At 41.0% G+C, this 14261-nt stretch overlaps 1 protein-coding gene across 2 annotated transcripts; it reads right to left on the reverse strand.

Moving 5' to 3' along the window:
• Positions 1-946: 946 nt before the first annotated feature.
• LOC135257090 (basic leucine zipper transcriptional factor ATF-like) lies at positions 947-9359 on the reverse strand. 2 transcript variants are annotated; one of them, XR_010330590.1, is made up of 4 exons: positions 8174-9359; positions 5636-5740; positions 3639-5275; positions 2809-2950 (listed from the first exon to the last, which is right to left on the reverse strand). XR_010330590.1 is itself a non-coding variant. In XM_064339513.1 (3 exons), the coding sequence occupies exons 1-3, from the start codon at positions 8237-8239 to the stop codon at positions 2744-2746; spliced, it is 378 nt and encodes a 125-aa protein (XP_064195583.1). In that variant the 5' UTR covers positions 8240-8522; the 3' UTR covers positions 947-2743. The 2 variants fall into 2 exon arrangements, 1 of the variants encoding a protein (XP_064195583.1); XM_064339513.1 differs by lacking the exon at positions 3639-5275 and having other exon boundaries at positions 947-2950; positions 8174-8522.
• Between the last annotated feature and the right edge of the window lie 4902 nt (positions 9360-14261).

The following is a 14261-nucleotide window of genomic DNA, read 5'->3' on the forward strand; positions in this document are numbered from 1 at the left end:
ATTGATGATTGTAGTTTGTGAATGCAAGTACTTTAGCGAAATATTTCGTTAAAAGGACGTTTACTCTGTTCACCTCGCCTACTGCCATTCACTCATGAAATGTCTGTAATACTTTAACGTGCGCGGTAGCTTATGTGGGATTATGGAAATAGCCAATTTGTATGTTAAGTATATTCGAGCCTTAAATGAGTAGGCTACGCGTTTCCTTCACTTTTCTCAGAAATCTCGATATTTCGCAGTGTAAAGATAGATCTCATTCAGCTGCGCCCGAGTGAGACGAGAAACCAGCATGAGACGAAATTTAACAAAAATCAATAAAATGAAAAAATTCTGAGTGTAAATTTCGTCAAAAATGATTGGGTCTTTATGTATGCGTTCTGAAATATCAGCACAGACTACAAATAATCATAGGCAAAATGTGTGAAACGAATTTAGTGTCTTCTGCCGATTAAAAAAAAAATCAGTCATTATCATGCCACGTCACGTGGCATCAATTCACCACACGCCAAGTCATCCAAATTCTCATTCCTGACAGTGTATGTAAACAACAACAGCCATCATAAACAGTATCTAAAAGAGACACGTTGAAACATCCCGTCCTGACGAGCAATTCGATTATACTGATTATGTTCCCTAAATCCAATATCACACCGAGACAAGATGCATTTTAAAGTGCAAGCGCAGCAAATACACAACCTAAACTATAGCAAAAACAAGTGTTAGGCAAGCTGGAAGCAACCAAGGTCCCGCTGACCCTGAATACCACTGCCCGCATTTCGATGTTGTCATTTGCGAGTTCCAGGCTCGTCGGACGCCTGATGCGGTAGGCAAATTTGTGGATTCAAGAAAGAAGGTCTGGGTTACAGACTTGCTGTAGCAAATGGTTCATTTGGAAGCTGGCTGGCACGCGGATTAGGCATCGGTCACTAAAGGCATAGAAACAAAATAAACATTTTATGACTTTATTTCCAAGAGTACAGCACAATCAATTGGTGGTGCCAAATTGTAACAACATCACTACATTCAATAAGTCACGTTATAACAATCAAAATATCAAGGTGGAGGGACAATGAAGCATCTTCATTATTATAATGGCAATGAAAATACGTTCAGAAATCTATGATATTTAGCAGAATAAGGTATTGAAAACCAGTTCCCAGTTACACGAAAACAGCCACTCCTGGTGGACCAGTGTTGCCATTTACCTACGATCAACAACTGGTGAGCGACATCTGGGTTCTGTACTTTGAGCCAATTGAAATATAAATCATTAGTTTGGACCCATTGATTGGGTGAGACATTGAAAACACTTTTTCTATTGCTCATCACTGAAATATAGTTAATAAGTCTTCAGGATCAGTGTTTCTAAATCTTGCAGGACTGAAGTGGATGCCATAGTATCACAGTATTGTCTTCAAAAAGCTTTGGATGGCTCGATCAGATGGAATGACCGTACCATCATAGTGTTGGTAGGACAGTGATAAGTTGGCCATGGCTATCTGGCACACTTTTGCCAAAGTGACTGGTACATTTGCTATGGGATTAAACAAGACAAAAAACTAACCCTAACCCTAACCCTAACCCTAACAATAATAGTTCCTTCTGACTGCGCAGTCACAATGAAGAAAAAAGCACAACATTTGTTGGTACTGTGTCACTCCTGAAAAGGGATTGCCAACTCCTTTGCTGATATCTTAAAGGGTTTACCCACTCTTATGCTGGTGTTTTATTCTCACATGGCATTGATAACCTCAACAAATAAATATTATATGTTGGAGGTCATACTGTTTACTTTCTTTAAATTCCAAAATAGTGATTTTGCTCACTTTCTGGAAAACGTTGTTTACACAAATCTAAATTGTCATTAATTTGTGCTTAATCCTGAGGTATTTTGTTATATCTCAAATTCCCCCATCATTATTCTTTTACAATGAATGTAGCCTTGCACGATGAACTTAGCCATACAAATTGTATCCACACTGTAAATTTGATAAAGTGTAAAAATAATATGGTAAGCACTATTCAGTAAAATAAAACATTTGAAACAATAAAAGAAAATGTACACTAGAAATGAGTCATCTCACAGGTAACCAACACTTTAAATTCAGCTCTCATAACTCCCAAAGGACCACTATTAAAATAAATAAAATATTTTGAGTCAAAATGCTTGACATTAAGACGTATAACAAAAAATATAATTCATAGGGAAGTATTTTAAGAAAGAAATGTTATTTAAGTCTGACACTTTCAATCTAAAATATACCATGTCAGATGAGAAATATCAGACAAATTGACAAATACAAAATCCAAATTTCATTTTCACATTTGACATTCTGAAATTCATTTACGGACAGAAATACCATTCATTTATAAAGTATATTATGTACATTCAAAAAAAAAAAAAGGAAAATGAGCACAAAAGAAAATGCACATGGCTGGGAAAATGCAGACCCAGAATCATACAGGAAATTTTGCTGTAAGGATCTTTCCAGTTGGATAAGTTGTCCATCTGCTCTTCTACAACTGTACAAATATGTGTTATATTTACCATCAGAACTGAACTGCCCAACAGTCAAGCAACATGTCATTTTGACATTTCACACTCAGATGTGGTCATCAGTTTATGAACTTGGTCACCTTTAGTCAAGGATTCTTCAAAGATAGCAGCTCGCTTCAGTCAAAAGCATTTGCATAACCGGTACTGACAAGGAGATGCTCCAGCACTCTTTTCCCTCTCTGGTGGTCAGTGTTGATAGCGTGGAGAGGTCATGTGCGACTGGTGGTAGACCCCGTGGTGGGGGGTGTAGAGGATGTTGGAGGACTGGGGCCCCAGGCCAGGGCACTGAGGTTCATGGTTGCTAAGCACGGTCGTCAGGTACTTGGCTTCTTCTGAGAGCCTCTTCACTTCTTTCCTCAGGGCTGCATTCTCTTTCTCCAAGTTCTCGCTCTCCTTAAACGACAGGGCTGGGTTTGTTAGAATTAACAGGAATTTCATAGTAGATATGAAATAGGCCATCTGTGTGTGTGAAACAAAACTTCTAAAATGACCAGGGGCTTTCTCAACCATTCTACCCCTCATTTGCATACGTGTATGGAGACAAAGCATTCGCTTTCGCTAACGGCAGACAAAGATCATGTGATTGAGGTGTGTTGGTGCCTATTGTTGTGGCCTTTCAAAGGTGTGCTTGATGACTGGGGGAAACAGAGAGTCAGTTTCTCTGGGGATGGATATGTCACCACCAGGCTCACTGTCATCAAGGTACCCCCCACCCCCACAACCCAAGGTTACCCTAGCCAAGTGGCCAAAAACAGGCTTTGTTTTGAAGCTTACTTACTGGTTTTGTTAAAAAAAACTTTGCTTACTAGCGCCAGTGCAGTTGGCTCCAGTATAGGTCTTTCAGCAACCTGTTTCAATATTAGTCGATGATACTAACACAGTCAAAATACAAAGTCAATTATTTTCCCCTGCAAAAATATGTAGTCACAATAGGTATTTTTCTTTGTCTAATGTTGCCCAATGTTCCAGTTTATTGAAATATTGTGTAATTTGGACACTATTTAATAGTTTGTGGATGAATCAGGGACTTTTGCATCACAACCAAGTCACTGCACATTACTGGTGGGGGCCGGTATCTCACTTGCTTGGTGGATGATCCAGACTGGGTCATGTAAGGCACATAAGGGTCCCCCCTTTTCCGTACTGCACAGTCTCTGGCTCCAATTTGTACTACATGGTGGCAAGAAAACTGCACTTGCGCTGTTACAAAACACTTTTTACAAGCCCATGGAAAGTCAGTGGGTAACATCACAGTCACTTTGTCCATATTTTTTCTACAGTCTGTAGTCCTGGCTTGTTCGTGGTACACCCCTTACCAGAAATGTTTGACTCTTGCCCCCCTTCCGCCTACTATCATGCCACAGCTCATTTTCATTGTAGAAAAAAAAATAACCTGAACAAGTAAAACTGCTCTGACAGGAAGTGTGTCACCCAGAGGGAAATTTGAGCTTCCTGTTTATCACGGCATAGTGCAGAGACCGAAACCACAGCACACATTAAGCACTCATGCTCTCCACTCTCATTTGAGGCTCGCTCTGGCGCTGCTTGAGTGGACCCTCACCGATAAGTGTGGGTGGAAGATTCTTGAAAGTCATGCAATATGTAGAGATGGGGGGCCCCCGGTCCTCCGAGTTGTCGGTTGTGACATCACTGACAGTGATATGTATTTTCCAATGGAATCATCACTACATAACACAAAGTGTTCACTTCACTCACAAAGCTATAAAGTTTCATTGAATTTTTTTTAAATATCTCAAATTACATTTCAGGTAGAAGTGGGTACTGGCTAAGAGTTGCGTTTTCGAAGCGTGCCTTTGGATTAGCATGCTAGCTAATGATGCAGCATGTCACATTTTGCCCAGAAGGGACTGGTGCTCACGATTTGAAAACCAGTGCCAAAGTCAGCTGTAAGCATGGGGAAGGCTGTTCCAAGTGCCCAGCACGACAGAAGCTATGGGGATGACACAGACCCACATGGTCCCTCACAGTCTTAGCATAGCACGGATCAGCCCAGGGGCACGTTCTGCTAAGCTTGGTTGGTTATGTTAATGGGGCTGGTTCAGACATCTTTAATGTAAGCCAAATGACTGGCACATCTGACAAAGAAGCTGCCTTTGGGCTTCAGGTGTCTTACAACAGGCCCCTGGATTCAATGAAAAGAGCCAAGTCATCTTAAAAAAAACTGCCATTCAAGCAAACAAAAGAACAGCCTAAGTAAAGTCTGTATTATGGCCCAGATTTAACCAAATCCACCAAGCCTTTGTAAGAGAATAAAGTCACCTTGTGAAATACTTCTGAGGGGAGATGTTGTTTTCTTTTTACCGTAGTAGGATTAGAATTTTCCCATATGTTGGCAGGTTTGACTGAATACAAGGGTCAGTACTAGACAAGCCTGTTGGCAGAGATTAATTCATAACCAGCAACATCATCGGTGAGCCAGGAGTTCACAGATTGTCCGATTTTTTTTCTAACTTGGTAGAGGACAGTTGGTTCCACCTTCAGCTCTTTATTTTGACAAGCCAATGATGAATAAATCAAAGGCTGTTTTTTGGGATACTTGTAAAATGTACTGCAGATGCAATCAGTCACAGTGAACAGTGCGAGAAACTTGTGTTTATGCTTATCTGACTCTTGCAGGGTGAGTACCGGGAAACTGGGCACCAATACCAACATCAGCCCCCAGTTCAGTCCATCTGAACCCCCCAACCTGGTTGACAACTAGTAGTGGGTGTTTCGAGAGACTGTTAGGGCAGGAAATATCTTTTTGACTTGACAGCACTGACCATGCGTTCAAGTTAATCAAATGTATCCATATCAGTTACGGTTTTTCTCAACTCAATCATTTATCATTTTGAACTTAAAAACTGCTGAGAATTACATTGACAGACAGACAGGCAGTTAAGGGTGGCCCAGCAAAATAAGCTGGATCTGAGCTCTTAAGTCTCTGTGGACCCCTGTGGATAGGCTATACCTGGCTGTGTCACTGCGCTTATTACTTAGGCCAGTGGGGCCTTGCGGCCTGCATGTCCTCAACCTATCTTGCTGGCTGTGAAATAAGGGGGTGGGTGCGCTCCTCACCAGGTGCAGGCTGTCGGCCTTCTGCATCTGCCTCATCCTGCTCTTCTGGGCTGCGATGCGGTTCTTCTCCCTCCTCAGCACCTTCTTCACATCATCTGAAGGATCCTGGTGACATCAAAGGTTAGGGGTCATTATCTACAGGGCCCTACTATTTTAGGAAAAAGACAGGATTTTATATAGATCTATAGTGATATTTTATATAGATATATAGTATAGTGCTCTAATGCACAGAATGCATCTGAAATGCATCACTAGAGCCCCTGCAAAGGACAAGCAGAAACCAAGATGGGCTACAAAGATGTTTCACATAAGTCAGTATCCAGTGTTATATCATCCTCCGGCAATGCTGGTTCATCAGAGCAGCCCATGTTTTCCTTACTGCCCACAGCTCTCTGCTAATGTATCATTGTCAGCTCCTGGAGGCACCACTAAATCCAGCCCTCCCTCACTGACATGCTCAGCGCCTGCGAGGAATCAGTGGTGAGTGGTGAGATTCACAGTGTGATCAGCACCATTTGTATTGTGTTAATATTCACCTCACACACATTAATGCCCTTCTCAACCAACACAGTCACTGGAGTATTCTGTAATTTATATGCATTTACATCCCGCTGCTGTATTATCCAATTTCTTTTATACCTGTCAATTTACCTTTTACTTTAAATGACCCTGAAATGCAGCTGTGTTCTCTGTTGCAGTAACGTTCCCTGGAAGGTCCCAAAATGCCTCTGTAATACACCAGTAATGTTCTCTTAATTCACCTATGCTGGCAACGTGTCGTACCTGTAAAATACTTCCTGAACAAATAATGTGCCCAGAATCACAAAAATCCTGCCAAATTGTTGCCAAGTTTTACAGGGTAGCTAACTTCTGGGCTGTAATTTTATGAGACAGTGTGCCATTTCTCATTAATGGCATGACAGACAAAATAACTTTGACGAGAACCCTAAGCGCTGCAGACAGAAGCTCTCTCTGCAGCTCTATGAGCAGTCGGCATGCACTCCGTGGCTTGCAAAGGCATTTCAGAAATATACTACACTGGAGCCAGCAGAAGGGAGGGGCCCGTGTCGGCATTCTTAAGGAGAATGAATGTGGAATTCAAAAGCTGCTGCAGCCGTGATCTTCACAACCACAATGTCCCTGCAATGTACCCAGCCTTAACAACATGCCTCTGGAGCAAGGTGGAGCGGCTGATGCTTCAGGGCTGTCAACAGCTGTCAGTTAGCATCATCCGTTCCAAAACTTCCTCAGAACTCACCTCCTATCCCCATCATGCACTGCACAGAAACACACACCACAATGTGAACGGTATCATAATGATTGTACTTTAGGTAACAGGTCATAAGCCTTTCAATTAGATAGCACTAACCAGTGAAGTACCTGTGAACTTTTGAAAAAAAAAGCATTTTGCTTTGATTTGGCATCGTTCTACTGTACTATGATGCACCATGTGCATTATGACTATAGCAGGCAGTTACACCGAAAATTAACTCCGCTGAAGATAACAGTCACAGAACAGTCCCCTTTGAAGAGCAACTCACAATCTGCAGTAGCAGTGGTGATTTGCTAATACTCTGGAGACAGAAAGCATTGCCACCTTGGCATAGCGAAATGATAATGAACCTTGAACCTGTTTCTGTTTATCATGAATGACAGTATGGTCCATTCCAGCAGAGACCACCCACCAGTCGCTGATTCCTTCTTACTCAAAAATGTTTAACAGTTTAACAAATGTTTAACAACAGGCAATTGGTAGACAGCATTATAGATAACTAGATGGCTCACATTAAGTGAACAAAACTATGGCTGTAAATTGTAATGAAGTAAAAAAATAAAAAAGCAATTATGGTAGGTTAATTTTCACCTTAATTTCCAAGAATGTTAATTATGCAAAGTAAGTAATCAAAAACAGATTTAGAAAGATCATCACATAAAAGTAACTTATTAACCTTCCCTGTTCATAGCTGACCAGTTGCTGCCAACCTTCAGTATAAGTGTTTACAAAACTACTCATTTTATACTGCACAGGAAAATTTCATCCAGACCAATAATAATAATCATCCCTACTCAATATCTGACTCCACGGGCATCATAGCCTGCTACCTTCCAGTTTTCACTGATCTGGGCCAGATGGCCTGTGGTTTGTACAACATCTCAGGCAAGCTGTGCTCTTGATAAGCTGTGCAGAGTCCTCTACCCTCCTGCCACTTTCTAAGCACCTCATGTGCATTATGATCTGGAGCTCTGTGACCCTACAGAGAACCCAAACTGTGATATCCCTTCAGGTGCGACGCCCAGAGTGAAAAAGAGCGAAGAACTGAGGAACAACACCAGTCATTTCCCACAAGCCTGAGGGAACATCATTGTAACGTTTATTTAAAAAAAAAAACTATTTCACGTGTTGCAGAAAGGTGTTCAGTTTGAACACGGCCATTCTGTAGTCCTGGAAACAACCTGTCGGTAGCCTGCAGCGCGGCTGTCATCCTGAGAGCATTCTCAGCTTGCATTGGCTGAGAGAGGAAAGAGAGGGTTTATTACCTGCTTGTTGCCCGGCGACGGGGACTTGGAGTACCTTCGTTCGTTGCTGTCACAACCCTGAGCCATCGCCAGCAGCGTCGCCTAAAACCCCTCGGGGCTCTTCACTTCTGCGTCCTTTGCGTGTGAGTGCGTGTGTGTGTGTGTGTGTGTGTGCATGTGTGTGTGTGTATGTGTGTGTGTGTGTGTGTGTGTGTACGTGTGTGTGCGTGCGCGTGTGCACACTGAGCTCAGCTTGGCCGTGTACTTAGTGAGTAATAATTCTCTGTCACCGCCTCTCTCTTTCCCTCTCTCTCACTCCCTCTCTCTCTTTCTCTCTTGCACACACACATGCATGCATAACAAGCTTTGTGAGTTTTTATCTCTATTTAATTCACAGCGTCTGATGTGGTTTCTGGTAAACACACAAGAAGTGTCACCCAACTGGAAGTCACATGGGTGGAAACTCGTCACAAAAATACACTTAGTATTTTGAGTTGCTTGAAACTTCTGTTTGGGTTAGAGTGAGAAGATAATCATTTAGCATAATAATCATTTACTATACAGCCATATGAAAATAAATAATAGGCTAATAAGAATGCAAGAGTCAGTATTTCTGTGATATTTCTTGGTATCTATCCACCAGCATTTCATTAATCAGTGCTCTCGGGATAAAATAGCACAGGGCCCAAGGATTCCAGATACACAGCCATAAAACCGGATATTTTCTACAGATGTGTCAGTCGTGAGGGACATGATCCTCTGACCTTTAAACAGAGTAATGTCAGACATGGGTGGTATCTGCCAAGAACAAGGCAGATGAAGTCAGTCGATCGCAGGGGCAGGGGGGAACCAAGCGGTCGCAACTTCCCCATTAAAAACTCAGCAGTGTCATTTACCATACAAGCTACATCTCAATGGGGCATCCAGGATCCCACAACTAACATTTAAAGCAAGTGACTGAGACACCGGCACCCTACCACAGCACAAGAACATTTCTGATTCTAGGTCACTGGGCACACTGGATACATATTAAGAGATGTCATTTATGAGGCACTTCATAGAGAAGAGGGGAAAATAGCAACAATTGGGTGATTTCTGGCAGCCATTTTGTCCCAGGACACAAAACTGAAAGGTTCCAATGGAGGGGCAAGTTTGTAGACTAAAATAAACTTATGAATAACCTTCTGAATGTCTAAATGCAATGGATTTGCTGAGTTATAGCTTCTAATATGCCTTTAAATAAAGCTGCATGGTAAGGAAAATGATATGCTACAGTGTTGTAAAACAGGCTAGCTTCATAAAGAAGGACTGCTATTCATGCTTGCTCTGTTGTTGTTGTGGTTCAGAGTTGTTGTTATCATCTTGAATGTTCTGTGAGTTGGCGTTCAGTGGCATTGCACCAAGATGTCCTTGTGCGCCCATCAGAAAAAAACTGAATTCTGCCTGGTAGCACAGCCCGACCACACACAAACACGTGTGCTGTCAATAAAGACAATTTTAGATCTGACAATTTGCCTGAGGGAAGGAGGCAGATATTTTATGCAAGCTGAATTTGGTTTTGACGGCTCTGTTTACCAAGATTAAACCAAAGCTGCAGAGACAAAGATTGATGGAGCAATGATAGTTAGTAACATTAGGTCCAGTCCACATTTGGCTGAATGACATTTCTGCCAAAAACCCCTGTGAAGAAAGTCCCTTTCAGTTTCTACCCTCCGATAAAATTGGAGTGGGTGGTTTTACATTTTTCAATGGAAATGCGTATTTGAGATGAGAGGACAACCAGAGAACCTCTTATTTTCACGGAAAAATATTTTACATTCACAAACAACACCAGGTCAGGAGTGGTGACAGGAACACGTAGAAGGATAGATTCAGCGAAAATCACAATCTCTTGGAAGTCCACTATGTCTAAATGCATTTTAAACCAATAGTCATTCAGTCATTTATGATGGCACATTTCACTTAACCTAAATATGTCATATTGTTTCACAATGAGAAGCATATGTCTAGGATTTGAAGTTTTCTGAAGGTGAAAGCATAGTGATGGGAATGTATGGCTGCATTATTCATAGTTGGCAGAGCCATGACACACTGTCAATCACTGGTATGTATGAACTAATTAATGTTCATTTTTTTGCACAGCAAAACCCCACAATGGTCCAAATCAGTGAGCTATTGGTAGAATTTCATATCTCCACTCATTTTGGGGTGCATGTCACCTCACTGTCCCGTCACTGTGAAACAGTACTGTCCCTTGGTAGATGCTACTCATTTCAGACAAGCTGTGCATCCCTGGATGATTCTCTATAGTCTTCAATCCTCATATCACCCCAAAGGCAAACCAAGTGAGTAGCACTTACTGTAACGATACTACTCCAAATATAGAGGTGCTGCTCAGCAAAAAAAGCCCTGAACTTCACATGTGAAATCCAAAGATAGTAGCTGATGTTAACTGTAAACCAGTGCTCTACAGTGCTGACATTTTAGGAGTATTTGCTCTTGAAAATTGATGTGTGCCGCTAACTGAAAAAAATAATTTAAGAGCGCATCTACTCACTGGAATGTATTCGTTTTATATATTTTAACAAAGGAGCACATGTGCTCCTCGAAAAAAATGTTAGTGCAGTTCCCTGTAAGCTGTTTAACACAAGCCGTAAGAAATTAAACAACCACTTCTTTAAATATTGGAGATATTCAGACATACTCATTTTATGTCCTCCGAAGAGACTGTTGGTACAGCACAGTGGTAGCAACAGGCAGGGTTCAAAACTCTGTTGGTGTTTGTTCTTCCAGTTGAGCTGATGTTCCGTTGTGCGTCAGCGCAGTGTGCCTGGTTGCAATGAATAAACTGATCCTGTTTACCATGACATAATTATCATATGTGATCCTCTGTCTTGCAGAAAACATAACAGGATGTGGCAGGTGGAAAATCACTTTTTCTGAACGAGACTATACAGCTGGATGTGTACGATGATGCAATGGAAATCTTGTCAGAAACATATGTAATTCTACAAGCACATGTGTAAAAATAAATAACTGGAAATCAAAATTACAACAAAAAAAAATACCATCACATACGTTTGTTCATTATATTAATATTTATTTTGCAGACATGGTCATCCAAGGCAACCTGTATATTATTTCAAGATATTTCACCTTTTTCCACAAAAAAACAGTGTGATAACAAGAAATATGCCCTTACTCTCACCCACTAACCCCCAAAAGGTCACATCACTTCTTATATTACTAACAGACATCAGCTTATTTCAAATATACAAGCATGTGCATGGTATTTCTGTCTGGTAACACAAAACAAGATAAGCCATGTCCCACACAAGCCATTGTCCACAATCGTCCTTACAACTTGGTGTAGAGAGTGACTCTTGCTGGCTTCTTTGACTAAGTACACGAGTGAAACCTTTAGAGAAAGCCAGTCAGATGGAGAAGGGGTTACTTAATACCTGAAAACCAGTGCATTGTATGTCTGAACAGTAGTTCATGTGCATGTCATTCAGAAAATGACTATGTTACTCAAAATATAAACTGCAGAATATCTGAGGAACTCCAGAGTCCAATTTCTTTCCGTTTTATTTGGGTGCTTCCAGCAACAATAAATCTGATTACAAAATAGTTCATAGCAAAAAAATAAAATAAAAAAAGACTGGGTCCCTCTGTATTGCACTGCAGCACCTATTCACAGTTGCAATCCCACTAATGAGCAGCACGGTGGCATTGACCAGCTTCGTTTCTGACCTGGGCCGGTTCAACCCCTCCTTAGCTCCTGGGGGAGCCTGGTGGTCCCAGGCTCCCCCTGACGCACCATTTACAGCGCAGACACCCGATCGGCATAGTGCACTGCAGCTCAGAACTCCTGAGCACAAACGCCCATCAGCCTCAGCTTTCCTGCACTTGGATTACGGACAGGCACTTACCGCAACCGGAAAAAATTGAGGCGAGATTTTACAGCTTTTCAATCCTGACGTCAGATGAGTCAAACCTGTTAGCCTACCTAAACGGTGTATCAGAGGCCATACTGATTCAACTGTTATTCCGGCACCTAATATTTGCCTCATTATATAATTACTGCATTGCATTCTTCAGGAAAACATGAATATAGATTATGTGCACGCAACATTTCCTGACTGATAGTTCTAATTAAAAATCTAAATCATAATGACATTGAAAGCTTGTCTATTTTGGGGCCTCAGTGAACTATCCATCTAAATGTCTTCCTTTCTTTCTCCTCTCATCCCTGCTACCTCTCTGTAATATAGCCTACTACCTGTTCTGGGCACATTTTGAGAAGCAAAATATAACAGGTAAAACTGAAATGTTAGTAGGTCCATTTTGAATCCAGTGTATTTATTGCAAAATTATAAACTAATGTACGTAAAAAAAGTAATGTAAGTAAAATAATGCACATACAAACCAGATTCCTCTGAAACCATGCGAAATACTACAATTGTACATATCAGTTACCTATTTATTTAGTTATAATATGATTTAGAATTGAGCATGTCAGGTTTTGGCTATCCAAAATACTCTGAAGACTTTACTGTAAACAGCGACCACCACTGGATTCTGGATGCATTACATACACAAATTGTGCATACACATCATTTAAACCTTTTTTTTACCAGTAGGCAACGGAGTGTCACTAAATATAATACATATATAATAGGCACAGGCAAATTATCACCCACTAAATTTTATATTCCAGAAATCAATTAATATGACACTCTGGTTTCCATACAAATAGACTGGGTCCCAGTGCATCTGCAGCAGACTGTTCTGCAGCACGAATTCAGAGGCGTGATCCCGCTACTGAGCAGCACAGGGGCTTTGACCTTCTTTGTTTACGACCTGGGCCAGTTCTTAGAGGACCTGATGCGCCAGTACCGAACTTAGGGCCATATTTACTAAGGATTTGTGGGGCTATTGTAGACACTAACAAAACAACTAGCGTTTTCCACATTCACTAAGGTGCCGCATCGGAGGCTTGCGCTGGTAAAACGAAAAATTTGCATTTTTGGGTTAATAAGTATGTACAATACATGCCCGAAAGTGTGTGGACACCTGACATCCAACAATTCATCCTAAATAATTATTGAGTTGGTCCACGCTTTGCTGCCATAACAATGTCCACTCTTCTGGGAAGACTTTATACCAGATGTTGGAGCATTGCTGCAGGGATTTGCTTTCATTCAGCCTGAAGAGCATTAGTGAGGTCGGGCACTGATCAGGCGATTAGGCCTGGTTCGCAGCTGGCTTTCCAATTGATCCCAAAGGTGTTGGATGGGGTAGAGGTCAATACTTTGTGCAGGCCAGTCAAGTTCTTCCTCACCGTTCTTGATAAATCATTTTTATATGGGTACACTAGCTTTTTGTTACACATACTAATATGTTTATCAAGGAATCATATTTTCAATGATAACGTCAGACCAGCCATATCCTTAGATTATGAAGCATGGGGCTATAATCCTGAAAAAAGACTGTGTAAACATTGACGTACAAGGAACTTTGTAATTTACCATGACGTGAGTTGTGGTAAAGTCCAAATAGATGAGGGAAGCTGCTTTTGTTTGTTTCTTAACACCCAGGTAAACTTTTACAAAGCAAATAGTCAATGTGATGTATGTTTATTATAAATGCCTTGGACCAGGTAACTTTTTCCTTTCAATTAACCACTTGGAGCATGCAGAAGATGAGGCTATTTCAACACAACAAGCAAACTCGTTGAACACATTTAACATTAAACACTGAATGAACTTAAAACACATTGATGAGTAAAATTAATTTATTTAATATTTATTTAATAAATATTAAACACCATTTAAAATCGCCAAGATTTCCCCAAAAGGACACTACATGTACTGTAGATTTTCAACACGATAAAGTGTCCCTAATCTCCAAATCTGAAGCCCTCTCCATGACCTCCCTGGGTGCCTCTCATTTTCTATTTCGATGACACTCTCTAAAAATGTAACAGCAAAAAGCACGTCGTTTGTTATAGCAACTAGTAGGTGGGGTAACTCCGTAACAGCCATTACATTTATAGAAACAGGGACATCACGTTTTTTGGTCAACTAGCATCTAATTCCCACTCGAA

This window comes from Anguilla rostrata, chromosome 6, assembly GCF_018555375.3.
Source record: "Anguilla rostrata isolate EN2019 chromosome 6, ASM1855537v3, whole genome shotgun sequence".
NCBI lineage: Eukaryota > Metazoa > Chordata > Actinopteri > Anguilliformes > Anguillidae > Anguilla > Anguilla rostrata.

What these genes read in the sequence shown, in the direction of transcription:
- LOC135257090 (XM_064339513.1), bottom strand. Translation starts at nt 8,239, where the DNA reads ATGGCTCAGGGTTGTGACAGCAACGAACGAAGGTACTCCAAGTCCCCG. An exon ending in CGTCGCCGGGCAACAAGCAG is followed by an intron (nt 5,741 to 8,173) that starts GTAATAAACCCT and finishes TGATGTCACCAG; the next exon opens with GATCCTTCAGATGATGTGAA. An exon ending in AGGCCGACAGCCTGCACCTG is followed by an intron (nt 2,951 to 5,635) that starts GTGAGGAGCGCA and finishes CTGTCGTTTAAG; the next exon opens with GAGAGCGAGAACTTGGAGAA.